The sequence below is a fragment of the Caretta caretta genome, chromosome 6 (assembly GCF_965140235.1).
Source record: "Caretta caretta isolate rCarCar2 chromosome 6, rCarCar1.hap1, whole genome shotgun sequence".
Lineage (NCBI taxonomy): Eukaryota > Metazoa > Chordata > Testudines > Cheloniidae > Caretta > Caretta caretta.
Window position 1 is genome coordinate 67,263,225 of NC_134211.1, and position 26,732 is coordinate 67,289,956.

General features: G+C 42.3%; 1 protein-coding gene across 4 annotated transcripts in view; it reads left to right on the forward strand.

Annotated features, from left to right (window-relative positions):
• The window catches only part of UBR1 (ubiquitin protein ligase E3 component n-recognin 1), a 145,887-nt gene extending 119,481 nt beyond the window's left edge, over positions 1-26,406 (forward strand). For 3 of the 4 annotated variants that reach the window (XM_048854897.2, XM_048854895.2, XM_048854896.2), the window contains exons 40-47: positions 704-791; positions 2,083-2,216; positions 7,307-7,415; positions 12,280-12,336; positions 12,913-12,990; positions 14,652-14,822; positions 23,041-23,142; positions 23,494-26,406. In XM_048854897.2, coding sequence (XP_048710854.2) covers positions 704-791; positions 2,083-2,216; positions 7,307-7,415; positions 12,280-12,336; positions 12,913-12,990; positions 14,652-14,822; positions 23,041-23,142; positions 23,494-23,635 — 881 coding nt within the window. In that variant the 3' untranslated portion in view covers positions 23,636-26,406. Of the gene's footprint in view, positions 1-703; positions 792-2,082; positions 2,217-6,770; positions 6,989-7,306; positions 7,416-12,279; positions 12,337-12,912; positions 12,991-14,651; positions 14,823-23,040; positions 23,143-23,493 lie in introns of those variants that run through there. The other variant, XM_075129678.1, reaches the window with a different exon arrangement.
• Positions 26,407-26,732: the final 326 nt, after the last annotated feature.

Consider the following 26,732-nt stretch of genomic DNA (forward strand, 5'->3'; position numbering starts at 1 on the left):
GAGCTTCATCATAATAATAAACATTCAGTGTTAACTGTTTCCTTAAAAAACCAAAATGGGAGTCTTTTTTCACTTGCCTAGCTCTGTTTATGCATCACTTTTGTGCCATTTATATACCTGTAACTAACTGAGGCAGCCATACGAGACTAGTAGCTTTCCACATACTTTTGCTCTCTAGATAAAACAAAGCATTGACAAAGTACAGACCACTCAGAGCTAAAGGTTTAGAAGGGACTTGGGGACTCTGGTTTTCTGGCACAGTGGCAGCCTGTGAATTTAGAGGTGAAATATGGTACTTGGTAATCTGATTAGGATGGGAGTTACACTACTCACTGCTATGGAACAGTACTAACAAAAGCCTCACAGGATGCCTCTCGTTATGTTTCCCAAGAAATTTAATGTCGTATCATAGAAGAAGAAGAAATGTAGTTACTAATGTAAGGGAGTAATGTCAAAAAATAAAGGGGAGGAAGCAGTTCTGTAATGAGGATGAGCAATCCCCACATTTACATCATGCAGTTTTGTGGGGGGATAGTCTTGTTTGTTGGGTTGGGCACAAATAGGAAATGATCCAATAAAATGAAATGTTAATTTTTTTTGTAACTTGTCTATAAAAAGTTTAAAGTAATGGAGATTGATTCTATGTATATAGAAAAGAAATCTCCAAGTGCATTTACAACCAGGTTAATGTTTTTGTGCACAGAATCCCCCACTGCTCAATCACAAGATAATAGTGAGGAGACTCATACTGCTGAGTCTTTCTGTAGAGAAGTTTGCCAGTACACAAGTGGGTAAGTAACACTTCAGTTGTAACAATAAATGTTTTATAAGATGCATTGAAAAATACATGGAGATTCACCTAAGAAATACAAAAGAAAAAAGGTTAGACATACTTTATAGGGGGTTAGACCAGGAATCCATGTGCTGCGTCAGCAGTGTCTCCCACACTCCTAAAAATTGGAAAAGATCTAGATCTTCTGTCTGAATGTGAAGTGTGTTTTTCCCCAGAAAATATGGGTATTGTATACATTTAAAATGGATTGTGGTGTATCCAGACTAAATTTTGATAACCTACATTGCAAGAATGTTAGTAGTGCTGATTATAATCCATCTTTTCCATCACACATGATATCAGTAGCCTTTCCATTTTTGTCTCCATGTCTACTACAATTGTATTGTCAGTTGTGACTCCCCGTAATTGTTTAAGGTATTGATTTCTTCATACTTATTCCCAACTCTCTCTAAGAAAATTTGAGGGGTTTTTGACAGAATTTCAAAAAGTTAAGTGTCTGCATATGAAAGCCGATTCAATTTTGCAAAAAACAAACATCATTGGCTTTCTGTAAGAAAAGGAAAACTATATGATTTAATTGCTGTATATGACATGCTTTGGAGCTGCCAACATCCTCCTAGGTCCCAGAAAAACAAAGTGAGGAAACTAAATGAAACCATCTTGAGCCAGTTTAGAGATGGACATCTGCTTGTTCTTAATAAAACTGAAAACACATTTGGAGAAACAATAGCAAGTACGTGAAGGATAACAAAGATGTTCTAAACAAATTTAACACTCATGAAATTAGAAACTAGGTCTTGGGGGCTGTGTCTGACTGAGGATTTCAGGCAATTTCCTATTGTTGCGCTTACACTACTGCAGCTCCACCAGGGTTAACAGTTAAAATTTTACTGGTTAAAAGTTTAACCGTTAGGCTCCGCTGCCGCCCTACATGCCCAGGATCCCGGCTGCAGCCCTAACTGCCCGGAGACTCTGCTCACCATGGGTCCTGGCTGCCAGCGGGTCCAGCAACTGGGACTTTGGGGGCGGGTCAGCACCAGAGTTCCACAGCCAGAGTTTAAATGTTAAAAGGAATATCTTACTGATAAGACTGATGCTTATCGGTTAATCAGTTAACCGGTTAACATTTTACATCCCTAGTGGGAGCACTAGCCATAGAACAACATCCAGAACTGTTCAACATGGTGATTACCTTGTTTTGAAAATTGCCAAAAACGTTCAGTATAGTTATGACCCAGGAGGGTATGCGCGCTGAGCTTTTACAGATATTTCTGATTTGTGTGTTATAGCTGCTTTAGCCATGATGTTCCAGGCTGGCATCTGTGGGACTGTGTTAAGAAAGGGATCACACCTTACCTTCGTTGTGCTGCTTTGTTTTTCCATTTCATGCTGAGAGTGTCTCCACCTGAGGACCTGCTGTTAGGTAAGTAGAAGAAAGTAATAGTTTAGTTTTACTTATTTTCCTTGCTGAATAGTGGAGTGCTTAAATGTTCAAGGTACAAGGTATATATGTTTTTACAGTAGTTTTTAGCATGTTCAAAATAGAACCTTAATGGTATAACTAATGTTAAAAAATCATTATAGTATTGCTTTGAAAACAACAAACAAAACAGTATATATGGAAGGGACAGAAGCAAGGAATAGGATCATCTGGGCATTGCCTATAAGGAAAAGTTTTTTTCTTTTTAGTGTAAGCAAAATTTAAGTTGGTATAGTTATACTAGTTATACTAGTTATTGGTATAGTTATACTAAAGAATTTCGGCTTGTCTCTCTTGGGAAGGAGTTTAAGGTATACTGAAAAAAGCCATCCTTACATCCAAAAAGTGTCCACATTTTGGATTTTGCTGGTAGATCTGTTTACTATAACCTGTAAGGCTTTCCCATGTAGACTATCCTCTAAGAGGTGTGTGGATAGAGCAGAATGAAATCCAATAAAAAGATATAATCTTACTTTCTAGCTTCTTCATTCCTTTTTGTTATAAAAGTGCTCGCACCCTCTCCCTCTCTCAAGGATCCAAAATCACTACACAAATGTAATATAGGGATTACATCATCCACCACTTAAACGTAGTGAAACATGGCAACAATCTTAAAAGCATGCAGTGGTGCCACACAGCATTTTGAAAAGTGCTATAAACGATTGAAACTAAGTATAAAACCTTAAACGGATTTCCCCCTGTAATGATCCAAGTTTGAATTTGGCTAGGACACTGGTTAGCATGCTGCCCTATCAAATACTGATGCTTGTGAAAAACATTATATAATGCCTAGAATTCAGAATCTCAGCTTTATGGTACATTCCATTGCCTCATAACACCAGTCTGGAGCCCTGGTTCAGTAGAAAGGAGTGTCCCCTGGTGAATCATGAGCATCATTTTCTGGGGTCTCTGAGCACCACTGGGCACTTTTCTGTATTGCAAGAGAGTGCGCTCTACGGGGGCGTGATTTTTAAAGCGCACTAACATGTGCGTTAATTGGTCTGTGTAGACCCTGCTGGTATGTGTTGAAGGTTCTGTAGTGCACCTTAATGTAGTGCTGTTTGAAACAGTTAAAGCACACTAGGAAACCTTTTATGCACACCAGCAGAGTCTACACCAACCAATTAAGGCGCAACATGTTAATGTGCTACAGAAATCTTCTTCTCCCCCCCCCCAGTGTACATTACCCCACTGTGTAGACAAGCCCTAAGAAATCTCCCAATCAAGTACAGATCTGACACAGCCTCGTTTAACCTGTAAATTCTGACTGGATCATAAGAAAATTGAATATGATTGCAAGCCAAAAACATAATGAAATATGATGATTAGAAACACAGTATAAAGTTCTTCTTTGAGTAGTGTCCCTATGGGTGCTCCACTGTAGGTGTGTCTGAATCCCTGTGCTGCTGATCAGAGAACTTTGGTAGCAGTGTCCATTGGGCCTGCGCATGCACTGTTTCTCCTCCTGCGTCACAAAGCTAGTCAGCGCGCATGGGCTAACCCTCCTCAGTTCCTTCTTAATTGCCCATGACTAGAGACAGAGCCATTAGCAGTCCATTAAGACTAATTGTTCTTGTGTTCGCATTCGCACTTAGTTTTCCACAGTTCTCATTGTAGTTTTAGTTGTTGTTTTTGTTCTTTTCCCCGCCCTTCCAAAAAAAAAAAAAACACAACCCTTCCTGCCTTTCCCCACTGGGGACCCTTCCCCTGCATGGGGTATGCCCACCTTCCTGGGCTTCAAGAAGTGCCACACCTATAACGAGGCAATCCCAGTTGTGAATAAGCACTTTCAGTGCATCCCCTGCCTTGTCAAGGACCACATACAGCAAAAGTGTACCCTCTCCCAGCAGCTCTGGCCAAGATCCCACAAGGACAGAGCCAAAAAATTTTCTTCATGGAGGCAGCTCTCTGACCTTAACCTCCTGACGGACGTGCGTCTTCCCCACGACCTTCAACTTCTAAGGCCAATGGGTCAAAGAAGCAGGCTGGTGACTCCTCTCACAAGTCTAAAGAGAGAGTGTAAGTTTTTAAAGATAGCAGAAAGTGATCACCATCTCGCTTGGTATCCTCTGTGCCGCCAGCACCAAGACCACACTCCGGCACCCATGCCTCACCATGACTATCAGTAACCGGTACTGCTGACAGGCCCACAGATCCTTTGGGCATGGGCACCAAATCTGTGGTACCAAGAGATAAGGGCAAGCACCCTAAGAAGACACTCCTGGTACTCGAGCCGTCCTTGGTACTACCAACAGCAGCCTGTCCAGCACCGGAAATACCAGTGCAGACAAGATCTCCATCTCCCTTGGACCACCACCGGGACACTTGGCACTGGCAGAATTCCGCCAAACCAGAGCCTTCTGCATGACAGAAGCACCCGAATCCCCGCCTCTCAGTACTGACATTGTGACTCTGAGCCTTTACAGGGCACCGGATATCCCCGCAACCATGCCCCTCCGCTGTCTAGCGAGCGGTTGGACAGTGAGCCAGAGGAGGTGGTCTCACAGTTCACCTTCCAAGCTCCATATGAGACCCACTACAAACAGGGTTGAGAACATACCCACAGATGGCTCCACCACCACTGCCATCTTGGTATAGCCGCCCCTGGGCGCCTCCACCGGGCCCTATACCACCACAATGGCCATATTGGGACTCTTGGGCGGCACACCAGCCGCCTGTCTCACGAGCTTCAAGCCTCCCCTGAGAACCCTCCCAGCACATTCCCTCAACCGTGGCATCTAGGGCCTCAGGAGATGGAGGATCAATAAGCTGGTACTGAGGAGGATGCTACACAAAAGGCCATCTCCTCCTCCTCCTCGGATGAAGCAGTCATCCCTTCCCCACCTTCTCTGGTAGATGATTTCCCTCTTTTTCAGGAGCTGGTAAAGTGTGGCGGACACTCTCCACATGACACTAGAGAAGGTCAAGGACACCCACCATCAGTTCCTTGATTTTTCCACTCTTTGTTGTCCTCAAAGATTGCCCTCCTAATTAGTGAAGCCATCTTAGCCCCGGCTAAAATGATGTGGCAAACCTTGGAATTGGTATCTCCGATGTGTAACGGACAAAAAGTATGATGTCCCCGTATAGGAATCGGAGTTCCTTTTTTCTCTCACTGCCATCCAGTTCTATTGTGGTGGACACTGACAATTCCCAGGGCCAACAACACAAATCCAGGGCAATGCCCTACAACAAGGATTGGAAGCACCTTCATCTCCTTGACAGAAAGTCATATTCCTCAGCCACCTTACAATTCCATATTGCCAACTATCTGACGCTCATGGCCAAATACGATTATATAAACTACAACAAATCTCCCCAACAACCACAACTCTTCCACACAACTTGGACTATGCTCAGACTCTTAAAAAGTCAGGATTATCCCTAAACTCTCTTAAGGTCCATCTAGCAGCTGTAACATTCACGAACCTGTAGAGGGATATTTGGTGCTGTCACACCCAACCACTAAAAGGTTCCTCAAGGTTATAATAAACCTCTTCCCTCAACCCAACTTCCTAACCCTATGTAGGACCTAAAGCAGGCACTGAAAGGGCTGACTAGGCCTCCCTTTGAACCCGTGGCCACCTGTTCACTGATGTACCTATCAATGAAAACGGCTTTCCTGATACCATTTACTTTGGCCAGATGAATAGGAGAGAGAGCAGCTCTGATGGTGCATCTCCCTTACACAGTATTCTTTTCAGACAAGGTTATGCTCAGGCCACATCCAAAATTTATTCCCAAGGTAACCTCTCCCTTTCACATGAATCAATTAATTAATTGCCAATCTTCCAACCCAAGATTCACCAAGACAACAGGAAGGCTATACTTCACACTCTAGATGTCAGGAGAGCCCTGGCCTTCTACCTTCATAGGACAAGAACCTTCAGGAAGTCCCCTAGACTTTTCCTATCCATTATGGAAAGATCTAAGGGCTCAGCACTATCAGCCCAAAGACTCTCTAAGGGATCTCAAATTACGTCAGACAGTGTGACCAAATTCGCAACATGACCCCTCCAGATTTGATTCATACACAGTCCACAAGATAGATCTCCTCTGTTGCCTTCAAGAATGTCCCTATCTCCCAGAGATCTGTAGAGCAGCGACATGGGCGTCAGTCCACATTTTTGCAGAACATTATGCGATCTCTGGGGACACCACCTCAGAAGCCATCTTCAGCTTCACCGAGAGTGCGGTTATCTATAATTGACTTAACTCTGAAGCCCCAGCCTCCGGAAGGGATACTGCTTGGGAGTTACCTACAGTGGAGCACCCGTAGGGACACTACTCAAAGAACAGGTTTCAGAGTAGCTTATGCTCAAATAAATTTGTTAGTCTCTAAGGTGCCACAAGTACTCCTTTTCTTTTTTACTCAAAGAATAAGAAGTTACTTACCTTGTGCAGAAACAATAGTTCTTCGAGATGTGTCTCTCTATGGGTGCTCCACAACCTACCTTCCTCCCCTCTTCGGAGTTCTTGTCTATGTCTCTGTGGTAGAGAAGGAACTGAGGAGAGTTAACCTGTGTGCACTGACTAGCCTCGTGGCGCAACATAAGAAGAGAGCGCATGTGTGGGCCCAGTGGACACTGCTATCAAAGTTTTTTCCAATCAGCAGCACAGGGAAGCAGACATACCTACAGTGGAGCACTCATAGGAGGGACAGCTCTCAAAGAGACATTGTTACTGTACAAGGTAAGTAACTTCTTCTTTTCATACTCAAACAGCATAATCCTGCTGCTGTAATGTATGTACAATAGACTGGGTATTCTACAATAATCCTCAGCCAGATCCTTAACTAGTGTAAATTGCATAGCTCCATTTAAAGTCAGTGGCGCTACATCCAGTTACAGTAGCTGAAAAGTTGCCCTAAATCTTTAAAATAGTCATAAGAATAAGTTGTAAAAGGAATCAGAAGAATTCTGGTTTTCTGTTATGTCTGCTGCTGATTGTGTGCCCTGTTCAGAGAGACCTTTAGAGAATGGACTGGCTGAAACTGTTTGATGTATTCCTAATATTTCCTTCTTCTTTTGCAGTTTCCGAGGAAGGAGAATTCAAGGCCCTCTGTAGTTATTTATCTCTACCCACAAATCTGTTCCTGCTTTTTGAGGAATATTGGGGCACTGTAAGCCCCTTGCTCCAAAGGTACTTATTGGAGATGGGGGAGCAGTGGAACCAACCTTCCATTTTGTGATGGCTGTAAGGGAATTTCAGATGAAATTAGTGAATAATTGGTTACACTCTGTCCAGTTGCAAAAGAGTTGGCTTGATGAACAGAGTGTATACTGAACCACTTAAGGAGTTTGGAATTCGGGGGAGAGATTGGGAGGTGTTCATATAATCTCCACACCTGATTCTAATATTGACTGGAAAGAAAATCAAGAAAGAGAGAATACAGCAGTGGGTATAAGAAAGTACCAGTACCAATGATGCTAACAGTCAGGTAGGTGATATTAGCAGTAGAATGACTGTACCTAATTGGGTGAGGAATCTGGGCAAAGCTAAGCAGAAACAACTAAAGTGTTTGTACACCAATGCAAGAAGCCTCAGTAACAAAATAGAGGAACTAGAACTACTGGTGCAGGAAGGGAAACCAGATATTTTAGGGAGAAAATAGTCATGACTGAATTACAGATATTGAAGGGTATGTGCTGTTCAGGAAAGACCAAAATAAAAATAACGGTAGTGCAATAGCATTGTATATTAATGATGAGGTAGACCATAAAGAAATTAGAAGTGATCCAATGGATAACAGAGTCTAGTTGGGTCAAAATCACTTTGGGGGAAAAAAACTACCAGAGGCTTTTTGTATGTTACAGACCCCCCCCCCCCCCCCCCCGGATCCAATTTGGATATGAATAGAGACCTTTTTATATTTTAATGAAATAAATACTACTGGGAATTTGTGAGATTATGGAAAGGGCAAGTGCTACTAGTAATAGTAGGGCCCAGATTTTCCTGGATGTGGTAGCTGACAGATTCCTTCCCTAAAAAGTCACCAAATCTAAGAGAGGCGATGCCACTTTAGATTTGGTATTTATTGGTGAGTAGTGAGGATCTCATAGAAGAACTGGTTGTAGGGGACAACCTTGGTTTTAGTGATCATGAGTTAATTCAGTTTAAACTCAATAGAAGGATAAACAAAAATAGATCTGCATCTAGGGACCTTGATTTCAAAAGGGAAAACCTTAAAATATTAAGGGAATTGGTTAGGGAAGTGGATTGGACGGAAGAACTAAAGAATTTGAATGTGGAGAAGGCTTGGAATTAGTTTCTGCAACTTTGACTTTAAAATATCTGAAGCCTGTATCCCACGCAAGGGGAAGAAATTTGTAGGGAAGGATTGCAGACTAAATTCAATGAGTAGGCATCTCAAACAGGTTCTTAAGAAAAAGCAGAAAGCCTACAAGGAAAGGAAGATGGGATGGATCAGCAAGGAAAGTTACCTCTTAGAGGTCAGGAAATGTAAGGAAAAAATGAGAACTGCCAAAAGCCAGGCAGAGTTGGATGTTGCAAAGGAAATTAAAACCAATATTAAAAAGTTCTATAGTCCATCTAAATAAAAAGAAAACAAGGAAAAAAGAAGTGACCGCTAAACACTGAAGATGGGATGGAGATTAAAGATAATCTAGGAATGGTCCAACACCTAAACGAATGCTTTGCCTCCATGCCCTTTACTTTGGGGTTCTGCCCCAGCAGGACCCCCATGCTCTGGGTCCACGCTCTTGGTCTCCCCTTCCAGGGGACCCCCCAACCCTCTTAAACCCACCTTGTCTCAGTGGCTACTGCCAGTCGTCATCTAGTCCCCCGCTCACTGGGGCAGACTGCAGTCTGTAATGGCCACTCATTATTGGCAAGGGGTTAGGACCTGCTGCCCTTGCCTATTCCCAGGCTGTATCTCTGCAGCCCCAGTACCTCTGTAGGCCTTCAACAAGGTCTGCAGCCTGGGGTTTTACCAGGCTGGAGCTCCCCAGCGCCCTTGCCCTATTCCCCAGCACTGCTCCAGTTCAGGTACTTTCCTCTCAGGCAGCTAGCCCTTCTCCCTTCAGGGCTGGAGAGAGACTCTTCTCGGCTCCTGGCCCACAGCCCTCTTATAAGGGTCAGCTGGGCCCTAATTGAGCTGGCCACAGCTGTGGCTGCTTCCCCAATCAGCCTAGCTTGGCTGCTTTTAACCCCTGTTCTCCAGGAGTGGGGCATCCGTGCCACTACAGGGGCCAGTCTTCTTTTAACATTTGTATTAATGACCTTGACACAAAAAGTGGGAGTGTCCGAATAAAATTTGCAGATGACACAAAGTTTGGCTGTATAGCCAATACAGAAGAGGATCAAAATATTATACAAGAATATTTGGACAACCTTGAAAACTAGTGTAATAGAAATGGGATGAAATTTAATAGTGCAAAGTGCAAGGTCATGCACTTAGAGACAAACAACAAGAATTTTTGCTATAAAATGGGGACTTATCAGTTGGAAGCAACAGAGGAGGAGAAAGATCTGGGTGTATTGGTTGTTCACTGGATGGCTATAAGCTGCCAATATGATGCGACTGTGAAAAGGCTAATGCAGTCCTAGGATGCATCAGGAGAGGTATTTCCAGTAGGGACAGGGGAGTATTAGTATCATTATACAGGGCACTGGTGAGACTTCATCTGGAATACTGTGTGCAATTCTTGTCTCCCATGTTTAAGACAGAGAAAACCTACCTTGTGAGAAGAGACTCAAAGAGCTTGGCTTGTTTAGTCTAATCCAAAAGAAGGCTGAGGGGAGATATGATTGCTCTCTATAAATACATCAGAGGGATAATTTGCAGGGAGGGAGAGGAGTTATTTAAGTTAAACCACAGTGTTGACACAAGAACAGATGGATATAAACAACTCATCAACAAGTTTAGACTTGAAATTAGATGAAGGTTTCTAACCATCAGAGGAGTGAAGTGCTTCCAAGGGGAGCAGTGGTGGCAAAAAGCTAACTAGCGTCAAGACTGAGCTTGATAAATTTATGGAGGGAGTGATATGATGAAACTACCTACAATGGCATATAGCCGGTGTGTGACTGCTAGTAGCAAATAACCCCAACAGCCGGTGATGGGACTGTAGAGGGGAAGGCTGATTTACTACAGAGAATTCTTCCCCAGGTATCTGGCTGGTAGGTCTTGCCAAAATGCTCGTGGTCCAACTAATCGCCATATTTGGGGTCCCCTGGATCAGATTAGCAGAGACCCTGTGTGGGGGTTTGCCTTCCTCTGCAGCATGGGCACAGGTCACTTGCAGGTTTTAAACAAGTGTAAATGGTGGATTTTCTGTAACTTGAAGTCTTTAAATCATGATTTTAGGACTTCAGTAGCTCAGCCAGAGGTTATGGGTCTATTACAGGAGTGGGTGCGTGAAGTTCTGTGGCCTGCAATGTGCAGGAGGTCAGACTAGATGACTGTGATGGTCCCTTCTGACTAAGCAGTTTGAGTATCTTAGAATAATTTATCATGGTTGTATTAAACCAGAGTAAATGAGTCATTTGGAATTGGTGCATGTAGAGAGGATTACATTCATGAAGGAAGTTATTCTGGAGTGTTGCTTTTGTGTTATATGATTCCTTGGTCTGTCCTGTCTGCCCTATCTGCCCACAGGACAGGTAGCGACTATGATGATATCTGAAAGCAGGGTTCTTAGTATGGTATAAAGTATAACCTGCCATTTCTGTTTTTTGGGCTATACCTGCCTAATTTCCAAAGCAGAGTCTGATTAGGTGCTGTAGTTGACCCTACTAGTTAAAAGTAGGGTACTACCCCAACAATATGGATGTAGAAATCTATCTGTAAAGGAAGGATTGGTTAAAACTAAGAAAAACTACTTAAACTTCCACATCACTGTCTTGAAGAATGTCCACATTCAGCTGAGTCCATTGTGTGCAATATTAAAGTTAACATTTTGTTGTAGTAATTGGTTTTCTTGGTTCCTGGTGAAATTATCTGCTTCATCACCAGTTTTTCTCACTTGCCCTCTGTCATCATGAGGCATCTGTGTTGTCTAGCATACTTCAATCAAAGAGACATTTTGAGCCTGTTGACTCCAACCTTCTGTCTCAATGCTGTCTCAGATTATCCCCAGATGTACTGAATATAATTTGGTTCATTTTTATTTGAAGAACAACCTCCAGTAAGCAACTGGGTTTTTAAGTCCCTTAAATGATCGCTTATCAGAAAAAAAAATATATATATATATATATATATATATATATATATATATATAATATATATATATAGTGTGTGTGTGTGTGTGTGTTTTTAAGTAACACAAGACATTCCTTCCAGCTGAGGCTGAATACATTATCTCCACAATAGCGCTCCCAGCCCAAAGCATAGGGATTCCAAATGGGAGACCAGATCTTTTATGTAGTAATAATGCTATTGTGTGTGTTTTTATTTATAAAATCTGTTGTTTCTGAGAAATCCTGTTGATACAGATCAATTAAAATGACCAGTTGCTGGAGGTCCCTCTTCTCTTCTGCTTTGTATAAGTAATATAAAATAACTGTATCAGCAAGAATACCAAAGCAGTCATTTCATTCCTGTGATTAGCAGCTTGGCAGTATAGTAGCTTACTACACTGTGGAGATGGATATGTTCTTCCATTATAAACATAAATACAGTAAACATTTTCAATGGTGCATTTTAAAAAAGTGTTTGAAAAGCAATCACTAGAAGCAATAAATACTACATTTAAAATGTAGGATATTTTAATGTACAACCTTCATCAATAGGTATTCCAAGGGAAACAGTGTGTGATAGTCCACATTCACATTCTGAGAAAGTCAGCATTTGCAGATGGTGCAAACATCTTTTACGTGTGTGTTTCATTCTAGTGAAATCTTTATAATTTGTGTTTTTAAAAATAGATTTCTCTCTTGCATAAACTTTCAAGATTTTTCACTACTTTTTGTATCTGTTTAGTTACGGTTATTAATTATATATCGTGTTCATACAATATAATCTGTCAATATTTGTCTGATACAGGTGGTGTGCTGACCCTGCTGTACTAAGTTTTCTTAAAGGGAAAAACATTTCAGTAAGGTTAGTTTCATTTTTTTTTTCTGGGCTTTGTTTTTGATCTGTAACAGTTGCAAGAGCTGGGCTCTGAGTAGTTAAATGAGGGCAAGTCTTGCAGTTAGGGATTCCTTGCTTCCTTTTGCACCTTTGCCATAAACCCACCCACCTCTTGAAATGACTTTACAGGATTCCTTTATCAAGACTAAACAATTACTATTCCCTCAGAACATCAAACATTTTACCACGCCAGTCAGACATCAGCGTTTTTCTGGGGTAGGCTAATGTAATGATTGGTAACATGAGAGAACCTTCATTGGGTTGTAAAATGTATGCCCATTCCATGCAAACTTAGTTTGCTTACCTTTTGTTGTACATTTACTGTGGAAACATTTCCTGTGTGGTTTGTCTTATATCCCTTATTGTAGCTGCTAGAGGTTGTGACATGATTCTGGGCCCTGAGAGTTTGAAAGAGAGGACAGGGAGTTTACCAGCGTGGTAAATTATTGGCAGTGTATGTCCATTCTGTTTGTTGTGATCTTTGTGTGGCTTTATCCTTCATTAATATTTTTTACAGTATTTCTTCTTCTACTCATTTACTAGATATCCAAGGAAAAGAAATAATTTGATAGAGCTTCCAGAAGACTACAGTTGCCTCCTGAATCAAGCCTCTCAGTTTAGGTAAAAAGTAGCAGTTTGATCTGCCTTCTTGTCAAGTGTTTTTTCCTTTTCATATCCTTGCAATTAGTGTAACCCATGTGAAACGTGACAAAACTATTAACAGAAACAATTGTGGGATGGAAATCGGATGCTGCCACTTCACCAATCCAGGAAGAACCGTTGTCTGTGATGTTCAAGTCTGGGAAGGGTATTGCAAAATTTGTAGTGAACATACTGTTTTGTTCCCAACCATCAGTAACCAGCAGTCCATTTTAAGTATCATGCTACTTACTTTTCACATAATGACCATATATAAAACTATTACAGCTTAAAGCACTGACGCACTTCAGTAAACAAATGTAGGTTTGATATAGCTGACATTTGTTTTCAACATTGCCCACTTCAGGACCAGAGGTTTGGCATTGGCTTCGAGTAGGAATGCTGAACCTGGCCCACAGATGAAGTGTTGGTAGCAGAGGGGACCATGTGAAAATATATCGTTTCACTTCCTGTGGAAAAACATGGAATCATGGATATAGTCCAATGTGCTTTTTAATTCTTTCTAAAGAGAATTTTGCTCTTGGAAGTTTGTTTTGAATTTTAACAGTAGTGAACTTAATGCTCATGAATGAACCACTTGTTTGATCTGTGAATAGTGAGGAGGCAGGCACCGAGCAAGTTATGCTATGTTGCCCTGCCAGTGCTGCTCCTGACCTACATCACCTTACCCACTTTGGCATTCTAGTACTGTGCTTGTATGTCAGTTTTGTTATTTGTATAAATGGGCTAGAATAACATCACCAAATTTACTTCCACTTTTGACTTGACTCAGTTCCTAATCCTGCATTTCCTCAGTTTAGTTTTAATAAGGCACATTTCTCAAATTGGGTATCTGCGTTAATGATTTACTGAAGAGAGGTACATTATTCATGGAGATGAGGAGGTCTTCTCACTCCATTCGTGCTGGTTTAATATGCATTTTAGCAATCTTTGGGTCCTGTTGGAATCTATACACTGATGCAGCTTTCTCCTTTTGTTTGTTTCCATTAAATACAGCAGGAGTTTCTCAACGTGTATAGTGTGATCCACATCTTAGCAGAAAGATGGTTGCCGACCATTCCCTTCCATTCACCATTGTGTGGGTCACCTTATCTGCCATTTGCAATTGAATAAGATTGCAATGGCAACTAGAGCCATTGATTACATGGAAAATTAATAGGAAAATATTAAATGTAGTTTTAGTTGTGTTAGCAGTTAGGAAATGAAAAGGAGAATTACTATTGTGAGCAGGCCTGGACTTGGAGCAATGCTTTGCAAGACTGTAGCTTGAGAACCTCTGGAACATCACTTGGTAGATGTAATGTTGGGAAGAATAATGTCCCATGTGATCACAAAATTGACAGTTACTTTAGAAAAGCTTTCACTGAATTTATACCAAATTTCTCCCCTCCCCAGCTGATCTATACTAGAGGGAAGCACCTCTTCCTTATGGGAAAAATTAGAACGAATTTTACCAGATAGTTTCAGAGGAGGCGTTGTGATCGACGGTGCCTCTTTTCTGAAAAAGGCCTTTGCGTCAAACCAGCATGACTGACTGTATTTTTTAAAATCTTTTCAATGTATTTGCAATAACTATTTTGGTTCCATACTGCACTTAATAATTACCACCTTTCTCTTTACAGGTGCCCACGGTCTTTTGACGATGAACGAAAGCACCCAATGTTGTGTTTGTTCTGTGGAACCATGCTGTGCTCCCAGAATACCTGCTGCCAGGAGTTGGTGAATGGGGAGGAGCTGGGAGCCTGTACCTCTCATGCTCTCCATTGTGGAGCTGGAGTGTGTATGTTCCTCAAGTAGGTAACTGATCAGTATGTAATTTTTTGCAGAGGAGAATAATTTAAGAAGGCCAGATGACACAGAAGGGCAAAAATCCTCATACTCTTTGGGATTGGGGAGAAAGAGCCAGCATGTTGACATACACTGTAGGCCAGTAGTTCTCAACCAGACTGCTGTATCCCTTTCAGGAGTCCGATTTGTCTTGCGTACCCCCAAGTTTCACCTCACCTTACTTAAAAACTACTTGCTTACAAAATCAGACAAAAAAAATACAAGTGTCACAGTGCACTATTACTGAAAAATTACTTACTTCCTCCTTTTTACTATACAATTATAAATGAGTTGGAATAGAAATATAAACTAGTCATTGTCTGTATGAAACTTTAATTTGTACGGACTTCGCTAGTGCTTTTTATGTAGCCTGTTGTGAAATCAGGCAAATATCTAGATGAGCTGATGTGCCCCCTGGAAGACCTCTGCATACCACCAGGGGTATGTGTACCCCTGGATGAGAACCACTGCTCTAAGCCACCAAAAAGTTAAATCACCCTGCAGTAAAACTGCAATGTCGGTCAATGGGCAGTGCTATAGTCTGAAGGTGTCCAGTCAAACTGCACCCTTTGTCGTGTGTTTACAGAACACCACAAAGCCAATAAGTCTATATTAAGAGTAACTACTTTTCAGGTAAAATATCAAGTCTATGCTGCAGGATCCTGTACTTGGCTTGCATTTTCAAAGTATCATAAGGGAGTTAGGCACCCTACTCCTTTAGGTTCCTTAGAAAATCCTAGCCTTTTATGCATGTTTATTGTCAAGTTGTTAATGTATGTGATGGACAAATTACTTACAGCTTTTTCTGCATTGTTGAGTACTGTAAAGGGGCAAAATCATCTGATATTTGTCTTAATTTTGTTCTCTGTGGCTTAAAAATGGCTGAATTGACATTGGGGTGGGACCAACTTGTTCCGAGGGCTTGAGGCATGGGATCGAGTGGTTTTGGAGGGAGCAACATGCATACCTCCTCTGTATCTGAGAGGTTTGCTGTAGTGTGGAGCTCTTAAGGGGGAGAAATAACAGAAGTACAAGAGCATCTGGAGGAGGAAGAAATTATTTCCTGGAGGTTTCAAAACAGATTTAATTGTCATCTGAGCTTTTACCTCCTTGCACTGCCCATCAGGAGTGAGTTTGCTCACACGTAGACACAGAAAAGGAAGGAGAGCGGTATTTATTTTTTTTAAGACTCCAATAATTAACTAAAGTATCTCAGTTTTAATAAACATTGCTAGCACGTAGCACATTCTCTGTATATGTGGTATCTTCCCGGTTAGTGAAGATTAGCATGGGGTCACTATGAAATGTCAAGAATGGTCTAGCTCAGAGGTTCTCAAAATAGGGGTCGGGACCGCTCCAGGAGTTGCAAGGTTATTACATGGGGGGTCACGAGTTGTCAGCCTCCACCCTAAACCCCGCTTTGCATCCAGCATTTATAATGGTGTTAAATATATTTAAAAAGTGTTTTTAATGTATAAGGGGGGTCGCACTCAGATGTTTGCTACGTGAAAGTGTTATACCAATAAAATAAAAACCAGTAGGATCTTATTAAAGGGGAAAAGGCAAAATGACACATTTATTGTGAATACAGAAAGAATCATAGTAAGCAGTTAGTTATAGCTATAACATTCCATTCCATTCAATTTCATATTTATTCACACATTCATTCATACACACACACACAAGTTCTGCAAGGTTGTTATCATAGTTACCAGCCTTAGAGTTGCTTATGCCAAGCCACTGGCTAGGTGGCTTGGACATGAGGAGGGAACAGGGCCTTTTCAGATGCTCATCTGACGCTCCTGGAAGTTGATTTGCAGAATCAGACCCCAAAGTTCTCAGTTTCTAGAGTCCATTTTTATAGGAATTTATTCCTATGCCAGTCTATGGGAATTGCTTCGTCATGCTGTTGCTGAATCAATCAGCAGATGGCACATTCCTGACGGCTCCATGTTGTTCTTCGGTTCTCCCACCATTGAGGCTGTTGGGTGGATTCCGGTCTGCGGGCCAGGGGTCCTCTGGTTGTTTCCACGCCGATGGACACTGGATTCTTAGGCTGGCACCTCCCTGATCATTCAGTTATTATCCACACCAAGCATCCATCCACGTACATCCTCTATCTCTATTTTAATCACAATTGTTAACAAAGCAAGGTAAATACAACAAAAGGGCTGGGAGTCTCTGTGTGCTGTTTCTGTTGATACAAAGTATTGCTTTGAGAACAGACTTTGTCTTAGGATGTACTAACACAATTAGCAGCTTGCAAGTTTCACACAGAGAGGGAGAGAAACAGTACCAAAAACCAAGAGACCTCTTAATTAGTAATACCCTGGAATTTAAACTATGAGGAATCAAACTCATTTGTGATTTTAATACAGAACTTCTTTAATATAATCCAACAAAAGGGGTCACCAGTACAAAAGTTTGAGAACTACTGGTCTAGTAGCCAAGTGAAGAGGCAGTTGACTGACCATATCCAGATAACAGAATAGCGCAGTCCACAAAATAAAGAAATTTAATAGCTGATTATTCTTCAAGTAATTTCAATGTCGTTTCCACTCTTGGGTGTCCGTGTGCCCAGCATATAGCCGTCAGAAACTTATTCCATCAGTGGTACCCATTGGGCAGCTCAAGCTCAGCCTGCTGCTGCACACCATTGTGCAGAGGTGTAAAGGGCAGAGCTGCCCCTAGCCCCGCTCAGTTCCTTCTGACTGCCAGTCATTTGAACTCTACGCTACCAAAGCAGTTCTCTTTCTCGGCCTTTGTGAATATTTTGTGTGTGTATTGTTAGTCCAGTCTTCAGCATAGTTAGGATAGTTAGACTTCTTTTCAGACTTGTTTTCCTCATTTGTCCGGTTTTCTGTTCACAGTACCAGAGTATGTCCCGATTATTGGGCTTCAAGCTGTGCGCTTCTTGCTCAAAGCCTATGTCAGTGATCGATCTGCATAATAGCTGCCTGAAGTGCTTGGGGAGGCATAAAGGACTTGCGAGGGGATTTCAAGCCTAGGACAAAGAAGGATAGGGAGGCTAGGCTGAAATTCTTGCTCATGGAGGCAGTGCTCAGGCCTCTTTCAGAGCCGTCCCAGTCTGCCTCAGTGCTGAGTGCTACAGCTTCATTGAGAAGAGCGCCTCCAGCTTTAGAGGAATCCTAGCATCATTCTACCTTGTTCACACTGAGGAAGAAATACAGACTTCCAGGAAAGCCGCAACCAGGGGAAGGTGTCCACCTTCTAAGTCTGGTGAGAGGGGCGAGAAGAGTACACCTGAAACCTAAACACTCCTCCAGATTGGTGTCTAACTTGACTGAGTTGACTCCAGCAACACAAGGAGCATTGTCAAGCCTGCCACAAGAAGCGGCACTGTCAATTTCTTGGGCACTGCAACAGGAGATCATTTCCATGCCAACTACCCCGGAAGCACTTGCAGCGGCAAGAAATCTGCTCTGCCTCTCGATGACTGTCTCCTTCCTTATAGGAGTCCAATTCCTCTGCATTGCTGCCCTGTCCACCAGTGATTTAACCTCCAGTACCCCAGTTGCCTGCTTTCTGGATAGGTGGGCCCTCGGTATCCTCCAAGGGGAAGCATGCAGTGATGGTGTTGCTTCACCCATCGCCAGATTCTTGGAACTGGTCAACAGCACTGACTGGATCAGCCCTGCCATTGTCCGAGGAAGGGGAATCGTTGTTGTTGGGTTTAGAGGTGGGATTTGATGTCTCACAACCCCAAAACAGGACCCTCTGGGCCCCTCAAAGATCCTCTCTTCTGACCTACCACCCTGACCCCTGAGTGGGACCTGCCATGAGAATGTGGCCAGGACAGTGGGGCCTTGTCCTGTATCAGTGCTTGTTTTGAAACACTTGGAGGTTTCTCCCAACTTTTAGATTTTACCCACACCGTGTGTACTTGAGATCCTCATCTAGAAGAGCAGAATCTGCACACACAGAGGCTCTGTCCCCAGAGTCCAATACCAGGCATAGTACGAAGAAGAGGTTCCAGAACCAGAGCAACAGCCATTAGAAGAGATTCTACCCCATCTGGTCTTGGCTTCCTCTCCAGATGAGGCTGTTTCATCTGGGATAACTTCTCTTCCTCCCGAGGATTTTAAAGTTTATCAGAAGTTGTTAAAGAAAGTGGCTGCAGATTTAAGTGTACAGGTCAAGGGGTTAGGGAGTCCTCACATCACCTGGTGGCCAATCAATGAGGCTATACTAGAGCCTATAAAGGCTTTATGGCAGACTCCATCCTCTGTGGCTCCCACCTCTAAAAGGGCAGAAAGAAAGTACTGTGTACCCTCCCAACGTTTTGAGTACCTTTATAGTCCCCTCCCCCCCCGCCCCCCCCCCCCCGGCTCATCAGTCATCACAGTGACTAATGAGAGGGCATGACAGGGGCACCAGGCTGCCATGCACAACTCAGAAGATGCTAAGAGGCAAGACTTATTCAGCAATAAGTGGTGGACACATCACCTTCATATTGGTGCACATAACAAAAATCATGTGGTGGGGGTGGGGCCGAGGGGTTCTTGTGGGAGGGGGCTCGGGGCTGGGGCAAAGGGTTGGGGTGCAGGGGTCTGGGGTGCAGGAGGGTGCTCCAGGGCTACTGCAGGGAGAGAGGACTCCCCCCAGCACTTTCTCGCTGCAGCAGCACCTGGGCTTCGGGGGAGAAGTGCATGTCCCTGCTGCAGGAGGGCTGGGGCTGGGGCTGCAGGAGAGGTGCCCCTCCAGCAGGTCCAGGCCAGGGGAGGGCCATGCCTGGGGCTGGGCCGCTCTGGCTGCAGCAGGTCTGGGCTGTAGGGTGAGTTGGGGCCAGGGGAGGGACGCCCCTGCCCCGGCCGCAGCAGGTCCCCAAGCGGGTTCCCTAAGTGCCTGTGTGGTGCTAAATAGGCTGCTGTGCGGCTGTGCAGCTTACAGGGAATTTAGGTTTCCAGCTCCGGGCCCTTCAAGATAGCCTGGAAGTGCAGTCATTTTGATGGCCAGTTGAGACAGACATACCAGTCTCCATCTCTTCATACCCAAACTCCCTCACCTTTGCAAACTGTCTGTTCCACTTTCACTATGCTTGGTCCTGAGTTACTTCAGACCATAGGGTCTTTAGCACTGTGGAAGTGGAATATACTCTCCAGTTTGTTTCTGCCCCTCCTCCCACCTTCTCTCCCCGTCCCTTCAGGGACCACTCTCGCAAGAAACTCCTTATCGAGGAAGTACAATAGCTCCTTCGCTTTGGAGCCATAGAGGAGGTTCCATGTGGTCACAGAGGGAAGTGGGTTTATTCCAGATATTTCCTAACCCCAAAAGTGAAGGCGGATTTCAGATCAATCTTAAACCTGTGTCCACTCCACAAATTCTTAAAAAAGATAGTTTTGCACAGCCAATTCTCATGCTAACTACAGCTGCTTCTGCTCTGGGGTGGTGACCCCACCTGGATTCTCATTGGATAAGAGCTCACCTGGATAAACATTGCTAGCACTTAGCACATTCTCTGTATATGTGGTATCCTCCCGGTTAGTGAAGATTAGCATAGGGGTCACTATGAAATGTCAAGAATGGTCTAGTTCAGAGGTTCTCAAAATAGGGGTCGGGACCCCTCCCGGGAGTTGCAAGGTTACTTAGACTTAGAGTCCGTGGTCCTCAGAAGACTCAGCTTTACACATCCGTGCCAGAGAACTGAAACCTGTCAGTCTGGCATGCCAGGTATTTCTGATGTAGATCAGCGGAAGCAGCTTGTTAGTCCTCACAGACAAACAATGGAAATGTTTTACCTGAACGAGCAATGGGGAGCCTGCTCTTCTCTGCTCTGTCCAGAAGCAACTTTACTTTGGGAGCTCTGCATTGCCAGCTTGATAGATCTAGAAGTATCTTACCTGCGAGGAATACAGAATGACCTAGCAGGCCACCTGAACAGATCATTTACAAGTCACCACAAGTGATGTCTTTGCCAGATGTGGCCAGATACATCTTCCAGCAGTGGGGGCTTCCCCAGATAGACCTATTTGCAACAAAGTCGAACAGAAGTTGTCCACTAATTCTGCTCCCTATGGAGTCACAGCCCAGCTTCCATAACAGGTGATAGGCTTTTCTGTGCTTCTCAACCAATTCCATTCGTTGACAAGGTGTTACTAAAGATAAGACAGGACCAGGCCAGAATCACAAGTAGAGTCCCAGCAAGGACCCATATCAGCACAGGTTCTCCATTCTTCTGGCACTATCCGTGAAACTTCTAATTTCACTTCCACTAGACTTGGACCTAATCTCCCAGGATCACAGTTGCCTACTCCATCTGAGCCTACAGTTCCTTCACTTAACTGCAGGGATGCTCCATCGCTAGGCACTAGAGAGCAGGCCTACTTGAAAGACATCAAGAGATCCTGCTGAATAGCTGAAAGCCTTCTACAAGAGTAACTTGCCTCTGTCAGTGGAAGTGGTTTTTCTATCTGTTCTTGCCAGTGTGGATTATTGCTGACAAGTTCTTCAGTTCACCAGATTCTAGACCTGAATTATTATACCTGAAACAGACAACCAGGGTTTGGGGGTCAGTTCCTTCAAGGTACATAAAACAACTATTTCAGTACTCCATCCTAAAGTGGACAGTCACTCTATTTTCTCCAGTGATATGTCAATAAAGTTTTGAAAAGGCTTAGTCAAATTAAACCCTTAGGTGCAAGACCAAGTTGTCCTGTGGGATCTAAACTTAGTATTGCCAAGATATATGGGTTCCCCATTAAAGCCACTAGCTACTTGTTTTCTGCTGCATCTGTCAATTAAGGTTGCATTTTTGGTGGCCATTACCTCTGCCAGAATAATACGGGAGCTGTGGGCATTAATGCCTTCATATCTGATCTTTTTTAAGGACCTGCATTCTCTCTCAAAGGTGGTTTCTTCTTTCCACATAAACCAGCCAATTTATTTGCCTGTAGTTTACCCAAAGCCACACTTGAGCAAGGAAGAGGAGCATTTGCATATCTTGGACATGGGGAAAGCCTTAGCGTTTTACCTGGACAGAACCAGACACTTTCTTAAATCGTCCCAACTGTTCATAGCAGTGGCAGACAGAAAAGGAGGTCAGTCTCCATCCAGAGAATTTCTTCCTGGATTGCATCCTGTGTACATATGTGCTAGGGCTTGGCTAATGTCGCTCTGCCTGACAGTGTCTCAGCTCATTCGGTGAGGTTGCAGTTGACCTCAGTGGTCTTTCTAGCACAAGTTCCATTTGTTGACATTTGTACAGCAGCAACCACCTCAATCCACACGTTTGCCTCCCACCGTGCTGTGGATCAAGACTCCAGAAGGATGCTAGAGTTGGACAAGTTGTTCTCCAATCTTTATTGAAATAGACTCTGATCCCATCTCCTGTTCTTATGGCTTGTGAGTCACCAAGATTGGAATGCACGTGTACAATCACTCAAAGAAAAAACGGTTATTAACCCGTTTTCTAATGGTTGTTGCACATGTCTGTTCCATGACCCACCCTTTTGTCCCTCTACATTGAAGTTCCAGCAAGAAGGATCTAAGGAGGGGGAGCTAGGGGCAGCTCTGCTCTTTATACCTGCATGCAGTGGTGCACTACAGCAGGGGGAACTCGAGCTGCCCAACAGGTACCACTGAGGAATATGTGTGAGATGGCTGTGCAATGGGCACACCAAATCTCAAAAGTGGAATTGACGTGTGCAGCGCATCTTGAAGAACAGCTACAGAACAGGTTAGTAACCATTTTATTCTTATTGATGATAAGACCCCTTGTGTCACGGGTATCTAATACTATACAATCACTTACATATTTATTGCTTTTGTGAAAGTCTGTAGGGGCTTGTCTGAACACAGAAATTTAACCAGTTTAGCTCAAATAGATTTTTAAAAGTTATTTAGTTAAACTCTTGCAACCCCCTGAGTGGATGCTCCTTTATGTTGGTTTAGATCTGGATTATATCAGTTTAACTTTCAGATGATTTACAGATGTATATGATATACTAAACCAATATAAGACAGGTTTAAATCAATATAGGAGTGTCCACACAGGGGGTTACACTAGTTTAGCTAAATCTGTTTAAAAGAACACTTCTAGTTAAGCCAGTGCAACTTTGTGTGTAGACCTGTCAAAGTTTAAGCTTTTTTTAAGGTTGCTTATAAATAGTACCTGCAAAATTATATGGTTAATAATATTTTAAATGTGACTATTTTTGCCTTAAGAATCAGGGAGTGCAAAGTAGTCCTGATAGAAGGTAAAACCAGAGGCTGCTTATATCCTGCTCCCTATCTTGATGAATATGGAGAAACAGACCCAGGCTTGAAGTAAGTGCATGTTTAACTTTTTATTTGCTAGGAGTCTTAATTTTGTTCCCTTTCTTTGTTGTTCCCCTTATACTGCGTGCAGTTCCTGCATAGTTCTGAGCAGCCCCATTTTTGATAGACTGGAAGTGTGATTGGTTTTTTTTTTCACCATCATTCAGTATTTTCCATGGTTATACCATGGGTTGTTAATGTGGGACTGTTAATAGACACTTTGTCAAGTGCAAATAAGTCTAGGCATAGCCATAGACTCAATCAAGAAAGAGAGAAGAAAAGAAAACAAAAGGCCCAAAAATGGAGATATATAATGTTGTAACATGCCTAATGAATGTTCTCATTATTTCTTCCATGAAGAAGAGGCAACCCTCTGCATTTATGTCATGAACGTTACCGGAAACTGCATCTTCTATGGCAGCAACACTGCATCATAGAAGAGATTGCCAGGAGCCAGGAAACCAATCAAATCTTCTTTGGATTCAACTGGCAGCTGCTCTGAGTCCTAGCTTTTAATTAAATCCAGATGACTACAGATGTTTTGACAAAGGAAAAGGGGGTGGGGGGTATTACAGAGCCTTATCTAAGGGCTCAGACGTATGACTGATGCATTGAAACAAAAATAATTCTTATTTCATAGGATGTTTTTTTGTTTTGTTTTTGTTTTTTAAAGATAAACCCTATGTGGTGACTGTTGTAGAATATTCAGGGACAGAAATATCTTTTTCCAAAGGTTGTAGGCTCTACTAATTAGATGAGGGTAGCTTCCCACATTCACCTGCCTTCCATATGCACACACCAAAAATCCCAAACTGTCATTTATTGGCACTGGGAATACACCTGGAGGTGTGTTGCTAGGAAAGAACCAAGTAAGAGAAGCTGTTAATATTTCCAGTCATATGGTACAATAGGCATATCAGGGTTGATGTGATGTCTGAAATTGTTTGTCTTGAAATCTAGCTGGAATTTTGTACAACCCATCCTCGTCCTTACTGTGTGTCTGGGTTCCTGGCCCTGGCTTAGAACTTAAAATGGCCAAGATCTGTGGCATATTTTCAGAGGGAGAAGTGATGCCAGGCCTCTACTAATCCATAGCAACAGGCTCAGCAAGCATTAAGTGTTGCAGCAGAAACTTGCACTGTGCCAGACCCTGGGATTTATTGGAGAGTGCTTTCAAAGGAATAACATTTCCACTAATCCAGTCTTTAAAAGAGGGGCAGAAGGAGTGAATTGTGTGGGGGGCGTTTCCATCTTGCTTGGTACATGTAAAATTAAACAGTGTGTGCTTATTGCATTGCCAGTACTGCACCTTATATAATGTAGCTTTAGGCTACTAATTCTGGAGACTACCCCAAGGAGTCCAGCACCACACTACTGTGGTAAGGCTGTGATCAGATTTACTATGTTTGTAATAGTACCCAGAAGTCTGTGCAGAGACAAACTCTAGACTGCTGATCCAGTGGTTCTGCACTCTATTTAGCCATCTGTCAGCTACAAAAAACATAAACTGAGGTAAAATGCATTAAAGTTGAATTAAAAAGCAAGACCCTCTAGAAAATAGCATGGCAAGATTATCTATTTAGAATCACTAAACACAGGCATAAATCAATACTTTGTATCTCCATGTTGGAGGGGCTTCCCACTCTTCATTCTTGTGTTATCTGTTTGGCGCCGTCCATAAACTATCTGTTTCTGGAGTCAAGCCAACCAGATGCTCGTTGTAACTTAAAGGAAAAAAATAGTTGTCTGTCTCTTTTTCAGAAACTAATGGCATTCTGTGACTGAACCATTTCTCATTAACTCATTGTTCTGTTTCCCAGATTTTAGCCATAATAATATACATGAAGGGATCTTGTGATGTGACAGGTAAAAGTTCTAAATATACAAAGTCCCTATAACTATTACTTTTCCAGGCAGTGGCATTTCTGTCTGAAAGGCTGAACTATCCTGAGAATGCATTTTAGATCTGTGTGTTCTGCTTTCCCCTCTTGCTGTTTGTGTGTGTGTATTGTGTGTGTGGGGGGGTGTTTTGTTTTTTAATGCTTTCTTAAGGCTTAGAAAGGGAGGGCTATAAAGAATTTTGTGACCTGCTGTTTGAGAGCGTGTGTGTGTGTGTGTATATGCGCGCATATATATAAAATACACACACACACACACACACACAAAATGTTTGCATTCTTTTCTTAATGGTGCAGTGACATGCCATGTGGGAGGCAGAATCACAAATCATGATTTCATGCTTAAGTATAATTTCCTCCTAGTTTCTTGAAGTTCTTAATGAACAGCAGTCGCTACTCCATTTAAAAGTGAAATTCAAATAGGTTGGAATATAAAATCATTATTTTCTAGCATTCAGATAGTCCTTAAAATTTTTGTTCATTTTTCATCTTATTTTCCCCAGACAGTGTAAATAGTTGTCTTCAGTATCTTTTCCTATCTTCCTCTCATTGCAATGAAGAATTCTCTCTTCATTTTGATATTTTCAGGTTTTTAAACTGAAGGTAAATCCCTCTGCAAAGAAACAATGGTTTTGTTCGTCTTGTTTAACCAGCTCCATGGAGATTTGCGTGCAGTGGCCAGTTCAAAGGTTACCAATAATACTGCTTACCAGCCAAAGCACTGTATTGAAATTAGCAAACATGCTTCACGGAGTTTAGCACTGACTTTATAGCTGTGTTCACTTACTGTTTCCCTGTAATTTATCTAGTCATGTATCGGATATTTTCAGTACCCCTGCGCTTTCAATGATGCAAGAAATTTGTACTCATGAAATTCAGCTAACAGACATGAAGCAAGATCACTTTATTTTGTGATGTTGGTAATGAGCAGTTCAAACTGTGCTATACAGAGACAGGAGCTGGTTTGAGCAGGCAAACTCTCTTGCTTAACATTCCCAAATGTCTTTCTGTAGTTGGGAGAGGTAGGAAAATGAGGGCAAAGGAAAAAATGTTGCATCGTTTTCTGTTTGTTTTCACTTTCTATTCTAGCAAATGGGCTCTCAGATCATCACTAATGAGTGTGGTCATTTCTCATTTCATAAATTACTATGCAGTTTGGTTCACTGTGAGTATTATCTGTATTTAGTGATTGCAAGATACCACTGATTTGAATTCCATCCAAGATAAACTGAAGAAGTTATTTGAATAATGCGTATATTGGTATCCTTAATTGCAAAAATGTAAATTTGAAACTTGTATAATGTTCTTGTGCTTTTGAAATAAAATATCTTATATATGTATATTTAAAAGAGGAAATAAAGTAACTTCTCATACATTGTTGGGCTTTTATGGGGAGGCAGTTTAGTATTTTACATTTCTCTTGCAGTGATGCCACCAGTATGGAAGGGGAAGAGGTGGCTAGTAAATAATTGGCAAACAGTACCAGTTACCACTATGGCTGATTAGTACTAGTTAACAGCTAGTTGTACTAACATCATAATTTTTGCTTCATGTTTAGAGAAATGCTTCATTCTGAAACTCTTCCTGTTTTTTAGCATCTAAGCTGCTAAGTCCTTTAGTATTTCTCTCAGTGCAGAGAAAAGGTCTTAATTATACAACTTAATTTTAAACCAGCTATTCATCTTAATGACACTGAGAAAC